Here is a 21,598-nt window from a genome sequence, read left to right as displayed (position 1 = left end):
TGACATTCCGTTTCTGAAATTGTCAGAGAATTGAATTTTCCAAGATCTGTATTGCCGAGAATATCAAATTTCATGCATTGCCTCTCACCACGGACAACGCTGTGACCAACGGCCTTCACTTAACAACCGAGAGCACCGGCACTTACGTAGAGTTGTCAGTTAGTGGCATTCGTGTGTTACCGACGTGCTTGCGGTAAAAGCAGGAACGTGAACTATGGTGACGTTATAACCAAACGCGTCCAAACAGTATCAGCATACTGTTATTCTTTCCTTCTCTACCGAAGGACTAACAGACAAGCAACACTGCGTGAAATAACCGCAGAAATCGATGTGGGACGTGCGATGAACGTATCCGCTTAGCCAGTGGGGTGAAATTCTGCATTAATGGGCTATGGCAGCAGACTACCGACGCGAGTGGCTTTGCTAAAAGCACGACAGCGCCAGCAGCGCCTCTCCTTGGTTCTTGAGCAAATTGGTTGAACATTAGACGACTGGAAAACCATGGCCTGGGCAGATGAACCCCGATTTCAGTTGTTAAGAGCTGATGGCTGCGTTCGAGTGCGGCGCAGACCTTAAGAAGTCACGGACCAAAGTTGTCAGCCAGGCACTGTGCAAGCTGGTAGTGACTCCAGATGATATGGGCTGTGTTCGCATGGAATGGGTTGGGTCCCCTGATCCAACTGAACGGATCATTGACTGGTAATGATCATGGTCGGCTACTTGCAGACCATTTGCAGCCATTCAGTTCTCAAACAACGATGTCATATCACCGCCCCACAATTGTTCGCGATTGGTTTGAAAAATATTCTGGACAATTTGAGCGAATGATTTGGCCACCAAAATGCCCGACATGAATCCCACTGAAAATTTATTTCTGCAGCGGACTTCCAGCGACTTGTTCGGTTCATGCTACGCCGGGTCGCTGCACAACGACGGGCATAAGGAGGTCCGACACGACATTATGAGGTAAACCATGACTATCTTCACCTAAGTGTAAGTGTATGTGTGAGAAGAGGGGAGAAGCTGATAGATAGGAGCCTTGGCATGGAGAGAAAATGGAGTACTTTGTGAAAGATGGAAGGAGGGCAGATCTCTGAGAGGATTTCATGGCCTGGTAGTGGATGATGTTTACAGTTTAGTTGGAATAGGATATGGAGAGTGTTTAGGTATAAGGTTGGTAAGCTGGTATGTGTTTGCCCAAGCGCAGAACAAAACAAGGACTGATAATCATGAATGAAACGATAGAATGGGTTGTGCCAAGTTTGCAGGGAGTGTAGGAAATTCGGAGGTGTTCAGTGTGGGAGAGACGAGAGTTCACGTAGGAACCTAGTGGAGAATCGTAAACGGTACAGAGGGCGAGGCGGAGTGCGTGGCGTTTGAGGATCCGATGCAAGTGGTGAAACTGTGGTGGACCCGAAACCCAGAAGACAGTGCCATAAGAGGGGATTAAGGCTTTGTAGGTGTGAAGTATTGTGAATGGATGCAATCCTAATGACGGTCGGTTTGTAGTTTTAGCCGTTTATTCTACTGATTAACGAAAGGTGCAGAGAATACAGCAACAATACTTTTTGTGCTACCTCTGTGTTTATCATGAAACTCTTTTATGGCTAAGGCCTATGTCGTGTTGAGTCTCTACTGTGGGAGCGAATAAAGACCTCAGTGAACTGTTTTATTGGTTACTATCGGCTGCTAGAAAAGAAGAGGCGTCTTTAGAAGCGAAAATAAATGGAGAAGCTAACTACGCCTTGGCATCGGCGGCAAGAATCGATGCGCGCTGGCGGCGCGTCGCGGCGCTGGCGTCGGCCGGGAGGCGCTGCGGTCGTTGCAGCCAGCCCCGCCCGTCAGTCGCGGCCCAGCGGCCGGCGCGAGCAGACGTAGTCATGTGCGCGCGCGCCCACCGGCGGCCCGCCGGCGCCTGAGCGCTGCCGACGCCTCGGATGAGATGCGGGATGCGCCGGGCTGCCTTCCGCCTGCTGCTGCTGGTCCTGCTCCTCGCTCCCGCAGGTAGACAGAGCCGCCCGGAGCTGGCCGATGCCAAATCGATCAGAGATACGTTACGTGCTGTAGCAGGCGGGATCCTCACGTGACGTGCACTCACTCTGTAACGAAACACGAGAAAGTACTTCCGAAACATTTCAGCCCAGTTCCTGCCGTAAATACCAACAGTTACGGCAAGTAGCTGTTAGCTAATGTTCATTGCGGACTGAGGGTTATCTCGAGGAGAAATTTTAAAGAAACTGGTCAAAGAAAGATATTAAACTCATCCCCGAAAGCCAATTACTACGTCCACGACTACTGATTCACTTCTATTAGCTGCAGTGTAAACAAGTGATCTGCTTCTTGAATACTAATGTACTAAGTAGTAAAACAGATTTTAATTGGAAACATTTGTTACAAATATTCTACACCGGTACCATTATTTTGGATTGATAATGGTCTATAAATCTAAGAGCCAGTGCGATACAGATGCTGTGGCTAACGTAAATATTATTGTTATTGTGTTGTTTTTTCCCACGTTTTACGGGCACTTTTTACTTTAGGTTTCTGGAACGGTACTCGCGTCACATATTTACTTACAGTTCATAAGAATTTCTCGTTTTGAATGACAACATTATTCCGCTGTGCACGACACGCAAAGACTAATTTCAGGACAAAAGGTTATGATACGACCGTAGAATACTTTGGCAACAAGGTGACATAAGGTTTGCTGTATTTGTTTGATCTTCCAGAAAAAACTGTACAGTATCTTATACTGTCGGAAATTTTTTGAAAGTACTGTACTTTCGTGTTTGACAAAAAAATTTTCCTCAAAGGGGAAAAGTCAAACAATTAGTTCTTAGGAGTCAAGAATTTTGAAACTCAGAAGGAGATCCCTCTCATTGAATTAACGAATGTATTAACGATTTACCTTCTGTCCAATAAACGACAGTGCAGAATGGTGGTTCATACACTAGAAATGGCATTTTTGGGCGACGGAAGGTGACTCCTCTGCAGCAAAGTTAAAAATGTAATGTTTCTTTTACTGTATCTGCTTGTGTGATTCGACTGAAAGTTATTTTGGAATAAAAAAGTGGAAGATGGAGAATCCTGAAGGAGTTGCCTAAGAAGTTGATGAAATAACAAATTTCGTTTTCTGATGTTTGTCTGGTCCCTCCTGACAATGGGAAAGGGCGATTCATTCAAATCCAGCTTCATTACCCTTATTCGTCCTTTCTGACATCCTTAATCTGTGTGTATCGCAAACCTCTGTTTATGTAATACGTAAGTGCCTGGATCTCGTACATCTGCTGTCATGCTTATTTGGTACTTCCGGTTAAGGAGAACAATAAAAGGACGATCGGCTATAGGAATGAATACAGCAATAATCTAAAATATAGAATAGCAGAATTTATTTATGGATAGTCGAAGCAAAGAACACGTAAAACAATGGATTCTGTTAGTGAAACGTTGACGAGGAACTGTTTTTTTATATCACGCTTAACCACTCCGTCACTGCACATTGGAGATGGAAGTGTAGACCAATTGACAATAATGATACAAGGTACTGATAGACAGCTTTTTAAAGGAACTGTAGTAGACTTCGCCTGAAAGTATGTACAGACACGATGGAACATTTACATCAAGATGGCCGGGTTCAAACTGAGTTAAGTGTTTTAACCATTAAGGAAACTTGTACATTTAGCTGGAGTTAGCTTGTATGGTCATCGGAAACAAAGCCGATAGTTTTCTATGTATATACTTTCAATAAATACAGGGAATGGTACTACGAATAGAAATATGATTCCTTAGAAGTTTGCTAATTTTATGGAACGAAGGTGAAATGGTTTATGAGCGTTCTCTAGATTACACACGTATGAATTAACAAGTCAGAAAGGCGGATTGGTGGTAGGAATATTGATTCATACGCAACCGGCGCTTTGATTTGGGAAGAAAGTTTATTTTCCCAATTTAATACACCATTTTCAAACGTGTTTGTTAAGTGTACACCTGTTGTCCTATTGTGACGCACGGCAGGATATAAACGCTTACTCATTGAGACTTTCAAGGATGTTGGAGGAAATTTGTCGTACAAGTTTGTTAGGGTTTAGTTTTCCGTCGATAGGGAGGTCAATTGCGACGGAGAAAAAGCTCATTTCTTGAAGGAAAAATCACTTCATAAGTCTCCGTTTACTTAGTGAAGCAGCGGGAAACCCAAATCCGGAAGCTGGTACGGTTATTTGAATGTTGATGTATCTCACACACTGTGCTTGCACGCTCGGTGACTCGGTCATGAACTGCTTGAAGGAAGCGTTGAAGTAATGCCTACATCGATTAAAGATAATACAGCTGAGGTAAATTGAGATTTCCGAAATGGGATTCAAGCTACACTACTGGCCATTAAAACTGCTACACCAAGAAGAAATGCACATGATAAACGGGTATTCATTGGGCAAATATATTATACTAGAACTGACATGTGATTACATTTTCACGCAATTTGGGTGCATAGATCCCGAGAAATCAGTACCCAGAACAACCACCTCTGGCCGTAATAACGGCCTTGATACGCCTGGGCATTGAGTCAAACAGAGCTTGGATGGTGTGTACAGTTACAGCTGCCCATGCAGCTACAACACGATACCACAGTTCAAGAGTAGTGACTGGCGTGTTGTGACGAGCCATTTGCTCGGCCACCACTGACCAGACGTTTTCAATCGGTGAGAGATCTGGAGAATGTGCTGGCCAGGGCAGCAGTCGAACATATTCTGTTTCCAGAAAGGCCCGTACAGGACCTGCAACATGCGGTCGTGCATTATCCTGCAGAAATGTAGGGTTTCACAGGGATCGAATGAAGGGTAGAGCCACGGGTTGTAATACATCTGAAATGTAACGTCGACTGTTCAAAGTGCCGTCAATGCGAACAAGAGGTGACCGAGACGTGCAACCAACGGCATCCCATACCATGACGCCGGGTGATACGCCAGTATGACGATGACGAATACACGCTTCCAATGTGCGTTCACCGCGATGTCGCCAAACAAGGATGCGACCATCACGATGCTGTAAACAGAACCTAGATTCATCCGAAAAAATGACGTTTTGCCATTCGTGCACCCAGGTTCGTCGTTGAGTACACTATCGCAGGCGCTCCTGTCTGTGATGCAGCGTCAAGGGTAACAGCAGCCATCGTCTCCGAGCTGATAGTCCATGCTGCTGCAAACGTCGTCGAACTGTTCGTGCAGATGGTTGTTGTCCTGCAAACGTCCCCATCTGTTGACTCAGGGATCGAGACGTGGCTGCACGATTCGTTACAACCATGCAGATAAGATGCACGTCATCTCGACTGCTAGTTATACCAGGCCGTTGGGATCCAGAACGGTGTTCCGTATTACCCTTCTGAACCCACCGATTCCATATTCTGCTAACAGTCATTGGATCTGAACTAACGCGAGCAGCAATGTCGCGATACGATAAATCGCAATCGCGGTAGGCTACAATCCGACCTTTATCAAAGTCGGAAACGTGATGGTACGCATTTCTCCTCTTCACACGAGGCATCGCAACAACGTTTCACCTGGCAACGCCGGTCAACAGCTGTTTGTGTATGAGAAATTGGTTGGAAACTTTCCTCATGTGGGCACGTTGTAGGTGTCGCCACCGGCGCCAACCTTATGTGAATGCTGTGAAAAGCTAATCATTTGCTTATCACAGCATCTTCTTCCTGTCGGTTAAATTTCGCTTATGTTGCACGTCATCTTCGTGGTATAGCAATTTTAATGGGCAGTAGTGTATTTTTTACTAAATATAATCCAATGTTTGATCGCTGAGCCATTGAGTCAGATCTTGGCATTCCTTTATCATTTCTGCGTATCTGCGTTACATTTCTGAAAAATAATTACCGGAACTGAAGCTCATGCCGCAAGGAAGGTAAACATCGAAGGGAACAGCTAAAGAAATGAGAAACTATTATTTTGAAACTTTTTATAAACTACGTGACAAAATCGTGGCCGTATGAAAATACAGGCGAATTTTTAGTGAAAGTAAAAACAGCGCCCCATCAAGTATATAAGTGGTCCAACTAAAAAACATTCATATTTCTTTACGTACTACACGAATATGTAATAAAAAATGGGGGTTCTTATTTTTAAAAAAACGCAGTTGATATCCGTTTGACCTATGGCAGCGCCATCTAGCGGGCCAACCATAGCGCCATCTGGTTTCCCCCTTCAAGCTAGACAAGTTCCGTTCTTTGTAGTTTTTTCGTTTGACGCTTATTTCGTGAGATTTTTGGCCTGGTCACGATCAATGGACCACCATATATATATATATATATATATATATATATATATATATATATATGTGTGTGTGTGTGTGTGTGTGTGTGTGTGTGTGTGTGTGTTTTGTTCTATACTAAAGTATCTCTTAAATTGGAAAAATATCTATCCTATCTTTTAATTTTGACCAGTATGAAGAAATTCAGCGGCATAAATCAGTGTCTCTGAAACGACGCAGAATTTTCAACGGCCTCATCATCCCAAGAGACATTCACCTCAGATGAAGACTGCTGACATCTTGTGGCGTTCCGCACTGATGTTAACAACTTCCATGGGTGGCGGAAATGGTGCAAATACATCAGTTTTAAACAGAGAACTATGGTCTGGTAATGTCTAAGAGCAATGTTAAGAAGCTAAATCTATTGTGGAATAACACTGCTAGTGGAACACGAAAACCTTGGAAACACGGATTTACGAGGTAATAAAAAAATTCATTGGAACATTGTAGGGTAGGCAAACCAACAAGTGGGCATATGCCATGAGACACGGGGGCGTGAATACCACTAATGCACTGCAAATGGTTTGCTAGTGGTCCCAACATGACGGAGTCACAGATGAAAGTGCACCTGCTGGTCGCAAACATGGAATATATGATTCTGTTTAGTAACTAGCTCGTTCATCTGATTTGGACGCACGTCGTTTCTTCCTGTGGGTTCGTGAGAAATGTTTTATGTATGAGACGCCCGTCGAGACTGAAGATCTTCTGGTGCGAATTCTCGCTGCCTGTGGCATTCTTTAAAAACTTTGGGGTTTATCGAATGGACACGATGGAACCTTGTGCTACGTTGTCATACGCTAGGATTTTTAACATTAACAGACCAACGGTAATTTCATATTTTGTCGTACAAATTTGTACTCAGACGTTTGTGGACCAGGATGACCTGCCTCAAATTGATACATTAGATCTTCTTCATCGAGAAAACTACCTCAGTGAGCTATTGAATTCGTATTCAAGAGTGGAGCAGTTCAGACCCCTTTGCGCCATCCTGATTTAGGTTTTCCTTGGTATTCCTTATTCTACTGGCGAAAAGTCCGTGTGGTTACTTTGAAAACTCGCTGGACAATTTCGAGATTTTGCTCTTCTTCAACTATTCCAACTGCCCTGAAAGCTTGAATCATCATTGCGAAACACCCTTTATATGTTACATAAATGTGTTCATCCGACTGAAGCTGAGCCTGCCAGTTTGAAACGGCCAGTTTCACTGTTTAATAAATATTTATACGTATTACTAAAGTTCCCCGTCGCATTTTTCTGTGAATCTGTGTATGAAAGCTAATCCCAGGAATTACTAAAGGGATTTTGATATGGTTTTCACTAATATAGACAGACTGATCAAGACGGGGGTTTGTGTATATAATTTGCAATTATAGTAACGATGAATGTGTAATGTGTGATATACTGTTATCTGTACCATATTTATTTGGCGTTTGGAGAGACATCTCGTGGCAATGACGGGAACCAGCTGGTCGGTTACAGAGGTGGTGGTATGTGGTGGGAAAAGCAGTAAGGCTAACGGCCACTGCAACGCCTGATAACAGGAAAGCTTGACCTGAATCTATACATATATTCTGTAAATATTATAAATGGTTCAAATGGCTCTGAGCACAATGGGACTTAACATCTGAGGTCATCAGTCTCCTAGAACTTAGGCCTACTTAAACCTAACAAATCTAAGGTCATCACACACATCCATGCCCGAGGCTGGATTTGAACCTGCGACCGTAACAGTCGCGTGGTTCCGGACTGAAGCGCCTAGAACCGCTCGGCCACCGCGGCCGGCTGTAAATATTATAAAGTCTCAGACTGCATTTTTCAGTTTGTGTGTGAAGGCTAATCTCAGAAAATACTGTAGGAATTTTGATACAGTTTTCACTAAAACAGAGACTCTTTCACGAAAAAGATTCGTCTGTGTAATTTTTTACTCCTACGCAAGAGAAGTCGTCAGGCCGTAGATACTCAGCGCTACCCGTGAAAAACCGGGGAAAGTCGCTACTAACAATTAATTGTTGCTGAATTTACTTTCAGTAAGAATCTACCAGTAATATCTTAAATTTTGAACTATTATTGAGTTCAGTGTGATACAACAAGAGCTCAGTTCAGGCATTAAAAACAATACAATGGAATGCTGTACATATGGATTTATAGTTTTGGAAATGAGTTGATAAACGCGAGCGATGCTGTGATGTGAGGAATATGACAACAATTTCACGTCCTGTTTTGTGAGGCATTCTTTTTGAAATCTTATTTCCTGCAAGTTATCGGAGTAAAACAGGACGGGAAAAGAGGGCGTTATTGTAAAGTCGTTTAATTAAACTTTGTTGCCTCGTAGTCTGACGATGACGCTTACGTGTCAGGTTTCTAAAGCGGGCTCTATCAGACACAATATGAAATACAGAGAAATCTACTTCGAAGTGTTTCCGTAGCAGAATACATTGAGACAATAGTAACCGAATGTATTTAGTATCGTAAGGAGATAATAAACAGTTTAAGCAGTTACAGTTTCGTGGTGAGCCTCACTCGCTTGTCTGCTTTTTATTCTTCAGGGTCGCTGTTGTTCTGCCCGCCGACAGACAAACGAGTGAAGGGTTAAGCTCTACGTGTCGTAGTATGAGATGGAAATGACAAGTGAGGGCAAAAAATGAACATGTGTGAGAGTGCGTCGAGAAAAACATAGCAGTGGGTGGGCGTGCCGGCGTGGCTCGCGGCCAGATAGCAGCAGCCGCCGGTCCCTGGGTCAATAGAGCCAGCCGCTGCGTTCACGTGCAGCTCCCTTCTGTGCAACCGGATGTGTCCACATCGAAGAAGGCCATCTGTCTCCTGGTTCCATCACACTAACGCAGATTTTCCGGATCGATTGCAAATACCGCACTGTTTAGGAAACAAAGGATTTTAGAGCGGTGGCTGTAGGATGACAACTTCTGATAAAATACAATTTTTGAAGAACGTACATGATTTCTGTAAGTGAAAGGATGGCTCTTCACAATAAAATTGGCATGCACACTCATCGAAGACAACGTGATTTAAATATCCATCACATCTACACTTCCTGGAAAAAGGAGTGAAGCACCCAGAATACATGGTCGGACGTGAATGTAATTTCGTTCAAGTACACACCATCGGCGGGTGCATAAATGATTAGAGTTGCAATCCTCTGTGACAAGTAGAGAAGCCACGGGAGTGCATTAGTACGATGCGTGTTTTTTAAGTAAGTACCGTTTTGAAATTAAAAAAAAAGACGTGTTAAGATATCTCAATAATTTTATTTTTACGTGAAAGCCTGTACCTTGCTCAACTTGGCAAGTCTTTTGTTCTGAATTGAACGGCGCAGATTGTGCAATGTCTTACAGTAAGATGCTGCATTGATTGTCTCATTACGAGGCAGAAATTCCACAAGCAATACTCCTTTTCTGTCCCAACAAACTGTGGACATGATGCGGTGGTTAACAAGTCAGGCGGCATACTTCTATTAGGAGGGTATTCAAAAACTGGTACAACGTTATGACAACTGCCTCAATATTGATGGAAATTATGTAGAAAAGTAGATTAAGGTACAGGCTTTCATGTAAAAATAAAATTTTTGAGATATCTCAATACTTCTTTTTTTTAATTTCAAAACGGTACTTACTTAAAAAACACGCATCGTACTAATGCACTCCCGTGGCTTCTCTACTTGTCGCAGAGCATTGCAACTCTAATGATTTATGCATCCGCCGATGGTGTGTACTTGAACGAAATTACATTCACGTCCGACCATGTATTCTGGGTGCTTCACTCCTTTTTCCAGGAAGTGTAGATGTGATGGATATTTAAATCACGTTGTCTTCGATGAGTGTGCATGCCAATTTTATTGTGAAGAGCCAATCTATCTACATTATTCCGTGGTTTATTAAGTTTTAAAATTTATACTGACTTTTTGATCACCCGGTACATCCTAAACTCTGGCTGTCTCCTCCTATCACCTATTTTGCCCACCTCCTCCTCCTCTCCCCTCTCTTTTTACACCTCCTCCTCCACCCCTCTCTCTGTGCATCATCTCCTCTCCCTCACACTGTTCATCTCTCCTCTCCTCTCTCTCTTTCTCTCTTCTTACCCCTATATCTGACATTGCGCTTGGTTTACAAACGAGACCTTGATTGGGACTTGAAGTCGCTTAAAATGAATGGATAAATCGATTGAGACCAGTCGCATGATTTTTATCTGGGAATGGGTAGATTTACAATGTTTCGGATGATTCAGATTCCGTATTAGTATTCTTATCATTGACGATAAGCCATTAATGCAACTTTCCTGTTTTTAGCCGGCCGCAGTGGCCGAGCGGTTCTAGGCGCTACAGTCTGGAACCGCGCTACCGCTACGGTCGCAGGTCCGACTCCTGCCTCGGGCATGGATGTGTGTGATGTCCTTAGGTTAGTTAGGTTTAAGTGGTTCTAAGTTCTAGGGGACTGATGACCTCAGAAGTTAAGTCCCATAGTGCTCAGAGCCATTTGAACCATTTTGAACCTGTTTTTAGTAAAACCAACGGTGAGAAAGAAAACAAAGCAGCACATTGTTCTGTATACAATGTTCACTCGAAATTATATATTTGGAGAAAGAATATCTTTGAGGGAAACAATTTATGTAATGCTTTACATGTCTGATATCTAGCTAAAACTGACTGTGAATAACAGAACGAAACCATATATTTTCACAGCATAGCATTTTGTTTTCCACAGTCGATTTTAACAGTAAACCTGCACATTGTTGTTTAATAATTATGTAGCTGATGTCCATCTGAATGATTATTAGTGTATTGTGTAAAAATCTGAAGTTAACAAGAAATGTAGGAAGGGGAAGGAAAAGGAAAGGATGGTTGTTAAATAGTGAGGGCTAACGCACAGGACATTGTGGTAATGCAATGGCGAAAATTGATGTATACACTGATGAACCAAAACATTATGACCACCTGCTTAATAGCTTCTTTGTCCGTCTTTGGAAAGAAATACACCACCAATTCTGCGTGTCACGGATCCGACAGTTTCTTTGTAGGTATGTGGAGGTATAGTGGCATTAGATGTGTCATGTAATTAGCGTAAATAACGGGCCACTGATTTGCGTACACGTTGATGGCGCCCATAGCGACCCAGATGGGTTCCATAGGATTTGCATCAGGAGAATTTGGTTACTACAGGATTTGCATCAGACGAATTTGGTTACTACAGGATTTGCATCAGGCGAATTTGGTTACCAAGACGTCAACGTGAGTTAACTATAATGCTCCTGATACCATTGTAGCACGTTTCTGGCTCCGAGACACGGACAGTTATACAGCTACAAGATGACATAGCCCTCGGGAAGACACCATGCATGAAGGGATGCAGGTGGTTGTCAGCTGTCAGCTGTGTTACCACCACAGGTCCCATGCGAGCGCAGGAGACCATCTCCCATTGCATAATAATGCTCCCACCAGCCTGCGTCTCTGGCGCGCTGCACGTTTCGAACCGCCGTTCACGTCGATGACGGCGTTTGTGGAGACGACCATCAGCCTAGTGAAGCAAAAATGTGATTCACCCGAAGAGCCGACACGTTTCTATTGATCGACTGTCAAGTCTCGATGGTCCCGTGGCCCATAAAATCGTAATTGACGATGTCGTTGGGTCAACACTTGAACACGTAGGGGTGGTGTGCTGCAGAGCTCCATGTTCAACAATGTACGATGAGCAGTGTGCTCCGAAACACGTGTGCGTGCACCAGTATTATGCTCTTTCGGCAGAGATGCTACAGATAATCATCTACTCTTACATAGCAGACAAACCTCCGAACCCCATGTTCCGTGAAGACCCGTAGATGTCCGCGCCTAGTGGTGGTTCCACTGTCCTTCTGCCTCTTTCCGTAGGTGTTTACGACAGTAGAACGGGAACAACCGACCAGCTTCGCCGTTTTCGAGATACTCGTTCACAGGCTCTGCATAATAACAATCTGCTCTTTGTCAAGGTTGCTTATCTCAATGGATTTCCCAATTTGCAACGCATATCTTCGCTAAAGTGATTCACCGTCCGTGTATACTCCGGTTAAGTGGTTACATACTTTTGTTACCGCGTCACGTGCCCGCAACGCTACCAGGCAGCATCCAACGTCGCGGTGGGTAGGGGTCATAATGTATTGGCTTATCAGTGTAACAGACAGCACTCGTGATGGCACACTGATAGATCAGTTGACCTGGGTGGCCAGCTAGGGCCGCGACCAGACTAACCTCTGCTAACAACTGTGTCAGACGTGAGGATTATGTGAATGTGATCCAAGATTCTGCTGGCTGCGTGGGCAGTTGATCCAACGTGTTAGAAGTAATTGTAGGTCTTTTGCTGCCACAAATTCACGTCCAGTCGTATCTACTCGTCGGGCCACTTTCATTTGCCAGACCCTGTATGTACATGTACACGTAAAGATGAAATGTAGGAAGTGGAAGGAAGGGGAAAGGGTGCGTGCGATAGATCGGAAATTTGTCAGTTAGAGTCCGTGTCTGAATGGCCGAAGTGTTTAAGACAACCATCCATGAGAAGCATCAATCCGCATTCGAGTCCCGGTCTGGCACATATTTTCAACTTCCCTCATTGCATTGTCACAGTACCTATCCTTTCCCTTTCCTTCCCCTTTCTACGTTTCATGTTTACATGATGTGCCAACCGCATCATCACTCAAATACATAAATTTGAAGTAAATCGGTGAAGTACTTTTCGAGGTTTTGATTAACAGATTTTCCCCTTTCTACATTAAATACATATTTATATATTATATACATTAAAATATATAGCCTATGTCCATCCGAATGTTCATTAGAATATCGTGTAAAAAAAATGGTTCAAATGGCTCTGAGCACTATGGGACTCAACTGCTGTGGTCATTAGTCCCCTAGAACTTAGAACTACTTAAACCTAACTAACCTAAGGACATCACACACATCCATGCCCGAGGCAGGATTCGAACCTGCGACCGTAGCAGTCGCACGGTTCCGGACTGCGCGCCTAGAACCGCGAGACCACCGCGACCGGCGAATATCGTGTAAAAATTTGAAATAAATTGGTCAAGTCCTTTTTGATATTTTTGACATAACCTTTCCCCTTTCTATATGGGGTATATAGGATGGGGCAAATAAAAGTGGCCCGGAGAACAGAGTCCAGGGAGCAAAAACCACAGCAGAGGAAAGAAAATGCGGTAGTAACCTGACTATATCAGATGTTGAAAGTGATCACCGTTCATCTCTTGGCACTTTTGGGCGCTGCTCACCAAGTTGCTGAAGGCGGATCGAAGCTGGACTGCTGGATTTGCTGCAGTGTCGTCTGAAATGTTCTGCTGCAGTTTTGGAAGACTATGAGAGTTGTTGCAATATACCGTAGACTTAAGGGCTCCCCCACACAAAGTAATCGCACACTGATAGATCAGTTGACCTGGGTGGCCAGTTAGGGCCGCGACCAGACTAACCTCTGCTAACAACTGTGTCAGACGTGAGGATTATGTGAATGTGATCCAAGATTCTGCTGGCTGCGTGGGCAGTTGATCCAACGTGTTAGAAGTAATTGTAGGTCTTTTGCTGCCACAAATTCACGTCCAGTCGTATCTAACAAACGTATCTTGCGACAGTTCAAATAGTATCTTTTTATGACGAAATAATTTCTCATTTATTGGCATGAAAATCACTCTTAAATCCTTTCTGTAGTGGTTCGAAAGATTTTAGCTAGTATTTTACTTGCAAACTCTGTCTAATCGCGCTGGCCGAAATGGCCGAGCGGTTCTAGGCGCTGCAGTCTGGAACAACGCGACCGCTACGTCGCAGGTTCGAATCCTGCCTCGGGCATGGATGAGTGTAATGTCCTTAGGTTAGTTAGGTTTAAGTAGTTCCAAGTTCTAGGGTACTGATGACCTCAGCAGTTAAGTCTCATAGTGCTCAGAGCCATTTGAACCATTTTTGTCTAATCGCAAGTGTGATAAAACAATACATTTTTGTCTTGTAATGTCATGCGAACATGAAAAAATAATCTGCGAGAATATTCGTACAATGAATCTGAGAACAGAAGTATCTCCCAAATGACCGTGATGTAGCACTCCACACTTACTTTAACTGCAATGTCACGATTATTATTGAAGGAAGAGTTAAGAGGATTATGGTCTAACATGGCGTGGCCTTGTTGAGGGTATTAACTGAAACAGGCGGAAATCTAATTTACTGTCTTCCGAAGAAGAATCCATTGTCTTAGCCACCGTTACACACCAGTACCGCAAACCATAAGAAACAGTACATTTTGATATTAAAATGTTTATCAATATTTCCTTTGTTTACAGACAATACTCTTTTACATAAAACGCCTTTCATGACTGAAGACCGTTTGACATGAATTTTCAGAGCATAGATTCATTGTGTAGCATCCAGCACATAAATTTTTACATTCGTGGAGGTTGAAAACGACGTATATCACACTTAAATCATCTTTAAAATTTTCTGTGAAACGATAAAAACCCCTCACTCTTGAGAACGTTACCCAGCTGATGCTGCGGTTTCATCTTTTATGGTGTTTCCAGCAATGGGGGCTTACACCTATATTTGCATAAATTCTCCGCAAACCACTGTACAGAGCACCAGTACCATGTTTACTGCAAGGGGGATTGTTTACTTCAAGTTTTTTCGCATCATTTCAAAATGTTTATTCTATCAAATTACATTTAAATTATAATTATTTCAATTCTAGTGTCATATTAAGGATGTAAGAAATAATAGGTTTCACGTCCAGTTGACGTAACTGGAGAAGCACAAGTTCGAGCTGGGAGATTCTTGGCAAGAAAATCGGCAACTCGCTTTTCAAAGCAACCAGCCTCCATTCGCTTTAATAGATATAAGGAAACCATGAAAAGCCTATGTTGTTGTGGCGAATAATACCGTGGTTAAACTTCGGTAACAGAAAATTGGATCTTAAATTGTAGTTACTGGCATTCAAAAGCCTGAAGAGCGGAAGATTTCGATGGTTGATGCTCTAACGTTTTTGGCGCATGAACACAGCTATAACTCTTGGGATTAAAATCCTGAAAAGTTGTCTACGTTTCTACAGTCTTACTAATATCTTGAATTACTGCCTTCAACCACGTGATATTGTTTTTATTATTGAATTTCTCGTTTAGAGACAACAGTCTCCCGTCTTTAAGTTCATTCCAACGAAATTACATGGTTTTCCCTCAGTAAATATATCAAACATGATTTCAACTGTTTTTGAAACATTACAAGTCCTCCTGGCCACAAACAGTAATATAGTCACCCCATGTTTCAAAATGGTTCAAATGGCTCTGAGCACTATGGGACTCAACATCTTAGGTCATAAGTCCCCTAGAACTTAGGACTACTTAAACCTAACTAACCTAAGGACATCACACACATCCATGCCCGAGGCAGGATTCGAACCTGCAACCGTAGCAGTCCCTCGGTTACAGACTGCAGCGCCAGAACCGCACGGCCACCGCGGCCGGCACCCCATGTTTCCATCTTACTTTAATGTAGAACACCCTCTAACAGCCAGTGCACGCTAGTGACGTGCAGGCCACACAGTTACACTTCCAACAACCGCTTGCGATGACCGCATAGCATGCAGCATCTTCTTGGTACCTCGTTGTTCCGCAGACAGTCACAACACCGGGGACCACAAACACTACACGTAATACTACGTCAAATACGTAAAAATACTTGCCCGTTGAATACAGTAATGTCTAACAACCACTATCTCAGATTTATCAAAACAGATAGTACTAAAACCGCTTACATCTATTCATACGGACCACTTCTCCTGAGAATTCTGTCCGTGAATCTTGAAGGGGCATCTACCTTTTCTACGATTACTTTTATGTCGTCTTTCCACGTTAAATCGCTCCGTACACATCCTGATATTTAATAGATGTGACTGTTTCCAGTGCTCGTTCGGCAGTTGTATAACCAAGCAAAAACGTATTTTTTCTCGTATTGATGCGCAATACATACCATTTATTTGTAATGTGTGTTAACTGTAAATCCACGTGCCAAACGTGGATCTTGCGCAGATCTTGTACTTCTCTACAATATTTTAGCGTTGCGAGTTACAGGAGTTGGAGAAAAATATTGAAACTCATTACGCACAACACATTACCATGCCTGATACGGGCATTCAAAACAGCTTCCAGTCGGCTCGGAATTAATAACTGCGTCCTCTCGTCTCCGAGGGAATCTTGTATCGTTCTTCCTACGAAATAGTTCAAATAACGATGATGTAGGTAGACAGCGATCATGTAATCTTCTCTCCAAAGTAGACCATAACGGCTCTGAAAGAGTGTCATCTGGTAGCTGTCATGGCCAAAGGAGATGTGACAATTCATCCGCGTGCCCGCGAAAGAAGTCCTGGACAATGTAAGCTGTATGAACAGAGACCCTGTCGTCTTGTAACACAGCTTCACCATTGGGTGACAACCACTGCACCATGGGATGGACCTGATAAGCCAAAGTGGTCACACAATCCTTGACAGTAATACTACCTTGTTGAGTACCCAAGGGGCGCATGGAATACCGCGATATGGCTGCCCAAATCATCACCGAATCAATCCCAGCTAGCCCTGAAATTCGCTGCTTATAGAGCTCCCTTCGTGTTGTTCTGGTACTGACTGGGTTCGCGAGTGCGACATTTAATGCTTCACTGACTTTCGCAGCTGACGTACCTTCATTTTTCGTCACAATTCTCTTCAATTACCGTCTGTCACGATCACTCAACACGCAGTTTCGTCCGCGTAGTGACTTAGTGGATGAAATTTTTTCCAATTTCCCAGTACGCAGTATAAATCTGCGATATTGTACCTCGGGGAACACCAAACACTTTGGCTCTCTTGATTACAGAAGCACCCACCAAACGAGTGCCAACAATTTGACCACGTTTGAATTCACTTATCTCCGACATACCGCACTCACAACTACACAGAACACTGTTGTGACCACGACTGACACTTGCAACGTATTGAGGACATTGTACAGGTACCGTTCGGGGTCAAATATAAGAGCGCAACCTGCAGGTATAGTTACGATCTGCATTTCAGTTCAGGCATGGATTTCTCACGGTGTTTCCTTGTTTTGGTCCAACAGTATCATCTACGAACTGTCTCGTGGAGGGCAGAACGACATCCACTGGGCCATTTGTATGCGTTATCAACAGAAATCATCCTATAACACTGCCTTTGAGTACTTTTTAAGATTCGTATACGTCTGAAGATTTCTCTCCGTTAAGAACGTCATGCTGTGTTCTGTTGGTTAGCAACCCTTCATCCAATCATGAAGCTGGTTTGATATTCCATACACTCGTATTTTGTTCATCAGACGACAGTGGTAAACTGTATTGATATTTCTCCCAAGTCAAGGAAAGTGGCAGGCAACTTGATGCCAGTATTTACTGTCGTCTGGGTCTCAAGAAGGAAGAAAGCGAACTAGGTTTCTCAAGATCCATGTTGATCATGCAGAGGAGATTTTTGGTCTGCAGCAAGCTCTTGATGTGTGGTCATAAAACTCTTCCAAAATTCTACAACAAAGTGACGTCAGCGGTATAGGCTTATAGTTACTTGCATCTCCTCGGTGACCTTTCTTGGAAAGGCAAAAGAGTTGATCATTTCTTGAATCATTTGGAATGCTACGCTCCTCCAGACATCATCGATAAACTGCTGCTAGAATACGAGTAAGTTCTTTCTCATTCCCAATGTAAGATCGCTTAAGCATACCAGCAGGCCCAGTCACCTTTCCTCTGTTGAGTGATTTTAGTTTATTTCCAATACCACGATCACTTATCGTGATATCTGTTTGGTGTTTCTGTGACGGTTGAAAGGAAAAGCCCTACTACGATCTCTGTCACTGAAAATGTTTCTAGAAACAGCGTTTACTGTTTCGATCTTTTCTCGTTTCAATGCCGGTACGTTGGAAATGTAAGATCACATATTATTACCATTATTTATAATATCCAGAGGTTAATTTAGAATGTGTTGAACGCTTCACGCATACTTCTGCTTGTGTTCATTTTGATTCCGTTCAGTTTTTGTTGGTCAACAAGACTTTGGCGAAGTTTAGCTTCGTGGTGAAGCATTCTGTCCTTTCAGAGCAGCTCTAGAACATGACTGTTGAACGACGGCGGGCCTTTCCCATCTTGTGTTTTCACCATTGACTTAGGTACTCAACATAAAGGTAGCAGGAAGCGAACCCCCAACTACAGAATTCCGTGGCTAGAGGGAAGTGGCCTACTTGCACGTTTGCTACGATCACGCCACACGGCATTATGTGTCTAAATCAGAATAATTTCGGCAAACAAGAAAAATCGTGTATTAAAAATGGTTCAAATGGCTCTGAGTACTATGGGACTTAACATCCGAGGTCATCAGTCCCCTAGAACTTAGAACCACTTAAACCTAATTAAACTAAGGACATCACAAACATCCCTGCCCGAGGCAGGATTCGAACCTACGACAATAGCGGTCGCGCGGTTCCAGGCTGAAGGGCCTAGAACCGCTCGGCCACAGCGGCCGGCCCTTTCTCTCAACCCGTGTATCCTTCCTAAGCCACGTTCCTCCCATTTCCCCTTCTTACTACCTCCTTCCTCACCATACTGCCGGCTGCTGTGACCGACCGGTTTTACGCGTTTCAGTCGGGAACCGCGCTGCTGCTATGGTCGCAGGTTCGAATCCTGCCTCGGGCATGGATGTATGTGATGTCCCTAGGTTAGTTAGATTTAAGTAGTTCTAAGTCTAGGGTACTGATGACCTCAGATGTTAAGTCCCATATTGCTTAGAGCCATTTGAACCTCACAATACTACCTTACTGATTTGCGCGCCCTTTCCAAGCCACGCTACTTTTTGAGAGAACAGACGAATCAGAGAGCTTATAAGCTTATTATGTTACACATATTAAGATCTCCCAATAACAGCTCGTACTGTCGAATCGTATTGGTCAACTCCTTATTAAGCATCAGTCCCCCCCCCCCCCCCTTGCTAGTAAAAATTTGATATTTCTTAGAATTATTGATTTTCTGGCGCAAAATAGTAGTATATAGTGAGTGAACAAATCGTTTTAAATTTTACTCAGAAATAGTTTGAAATATAGCAAAACAAAAATAGATTATTGATTTATGGTTACAGCTTGAAATCTTTTTTCTCACATAATTTAAGGCAGGAAATAAAGTTACTATCTGCGAGGACTGCAAGGTTAACACACACAGGTTTAGGTACATGCTGTTCGTATTAGCTATATCAAAGCTGCTCATAGTATAATATTTCGGCTTTTTATGTCCCAAAAATAGGAACCAACAAAAGCGGAATATCAGCTTATATTTTTCATAAAAAAGAAATAATTACAGTTTTTGTAATGTAGAACATTATGCATTATCATATTCTACCCTAAAATGTTGGATGGTGAAGTGAACCATTACTGAAAAACGTTGAAAAACGTCAGGTGATGAAAGTTCGTTTTTTTGTGCTACCAGTGGACGATGATCTCATCTAGCAATGAAATGGAAATTAATAAACGTCATATTACCCAGTCAGTAACGTAAATCATATTTTTATAGTGTAAGACATGATGTTTTACCATTTTTCAAGGTCCCCCTAAGATGGTGTTTGGTGAAGTGAATCATTATTGAAAAACTTCTGAAAACGTCATGTGATGATATTTCGTCCATTGTACCTACTGTTCCTTGAACACTATTTCCAACAACAGATGCTGCCAGTACATTGCAAACAACACATGGCATGGCTTAGAAGGGAGACGTGGCCTGGACAGCGGAGTCGGGAGGGGTTTGGTGTGAAGGTAGGGATGAAGAATGGTTTAGGAAGAACTCGTAGCTTAGGAAAGGGATGGGGCATGATAACGTCGTGCATTTGCCATTGCATGTAGGCGACCCGAAGGTCAAACGTCAAATTTGGTCCGAAGTCGCTCTTACACACCTACAACAAGACTGGAAAATGGAAATTTGGGCCGGCCGAAGTGGCCGAGCGGTTCTAGGCGCTTCAGTCTGGAACCGCGTGACCACTAAGGTCGCAGGTTCGAATCCTGCCTCGGGCATGGATGTGTGTGATGTCCTTAGGTTAGTTAGGTTTAAGTAGTTCTAAGTTTAAGGGGACTGATGACCTTAGATGTTAAGTCCCATAGTGCTCAGAGCCATTCGAACCGTTTGGAAATTTGTGGTAAGGTTCTTATGGGACCAAACTGCTAAGGTCATCGGTCCCTAAGCTTACACACTACTTAATCTAACTTAAACTAACTTACGCTAAGGACAACACACACACCCATGCCCGAGGGCGGACTCGAACCTTCGACGGGGGAAGCCGCGCGGACCCCCAGACCCTCCAGGCCGCTCAGCAACCCCGCGCGGCAGCAAGATTGGAGTACTATGTGGTACATTGTTACGACTGAATGACTCCTTGGGATTTAGGACGACTTGAAGTACCACGTATGTCGAGACGGTCGCAATTGAAGTCTTCCATCCAGTCAACGTCTAAAACTACAGTAATGTTCCTGAATTCCACAGCAGCTTGGTCGGAAACAAGGTGTTTGTATCCTGTAGAGCCAACTCTTTGAAACGAAGGGAGATATTTGGAGAAAGATAACCAAGGTCACTTATTAGAAAAAACAGCCAGAAATCATCACTGAAAGTTTTTCATAGCCATTTTGATACGCAACACAGCTACAGAAAGCCTTGCAAACAAGAACAAAACTCGGAAAAACAAACCAAAATCGTCTTTGTGAAAGTCGCCTCTACGCAAGTTTTTTAGCATCGAATCTGAACACCGACATTATCTCTAGAGAGAGAGAGGTGGGCTAGGGGGGATATAATACAAAATAACTCGACATCTGTGCGCGAAACACTTCAGTATCGTGGTGGCAGAAATATAGCGTGCGGAGGATTCAAAATTTCCGGCTGCACGTGCCTCGTAGTCATACGTAACGAGGGAATAACTATTCCATTTTGAAACACAGGACTCAGCTTAACGCGTGGACGATTTGGTGCAGCCCTGACAGATTTCGTCCAAAATCTGTGACCAACGTACTCCCCAGACTTAAGCCTTCCCATAGGGAAGGTATATATTGCTCGAAGTATATTTAAAGATTTATTTGGTGCTTGCTTTAGCCTTTTACAGCAGTGCTTTTGGTAGCAACACAGACTGTTACACGAAAAAGGAAATAAAGGAACATTCAGTACGTCAGTCTGTTTTTTTTTTCTACACGTTTTGACAGAATTCGTCAGTTGTCGACGACACGAATCAAACGCAATGCGCA

The 21,598-nt window shown here is 43.2% G+C and overlaps 1 protein-coding gene across 2 annotated transcripts in view; it reads left to right on the top strand.

The window, feature by feature from the left end:
- Positions 1-1,859: 1,859 nt before the first annotated feature.
- LOC126471574 (protein turtle homolog B-like) overlaps positions 1,860-21,598 on the top strand; it is a 434,642-nt gene continuing 414,903 nt past the window's right edge. For both annotated transcript variants that reach the window (XM_050099800.1, XM_050099798.1), the window contains exon 1: positions 1,860-2,004. In XM_050099800.1, the coding sequence (XP_049955757.1) occupies positions 1,938-2,004 (67 nt within the window). In that variant the 5' untranslated portion in view covers positions 1,860-1,937. The remainder of the gene's footprint in view (positions 2,005-21,598) is intronic.

Source organism: Schistocerca serialis, chromosome 3, assembly GCF_023864345.2.
Source record: "Schistocerca serialis cubense isolate TAMUIC-IGC-003099 chromosome 3, iqSchSeri2.2, whole genome shotgun sequence".
NCBI classification, from domain to species: Eukaryota; Metazoa; Arthropoda; class Insecta; order Orthoptera; family Acrididae; genus Schistocerca; species Schistocerca serialis.
This window is presented reverse-complemented; position numbering and strand designations above follow the sequence as displayed.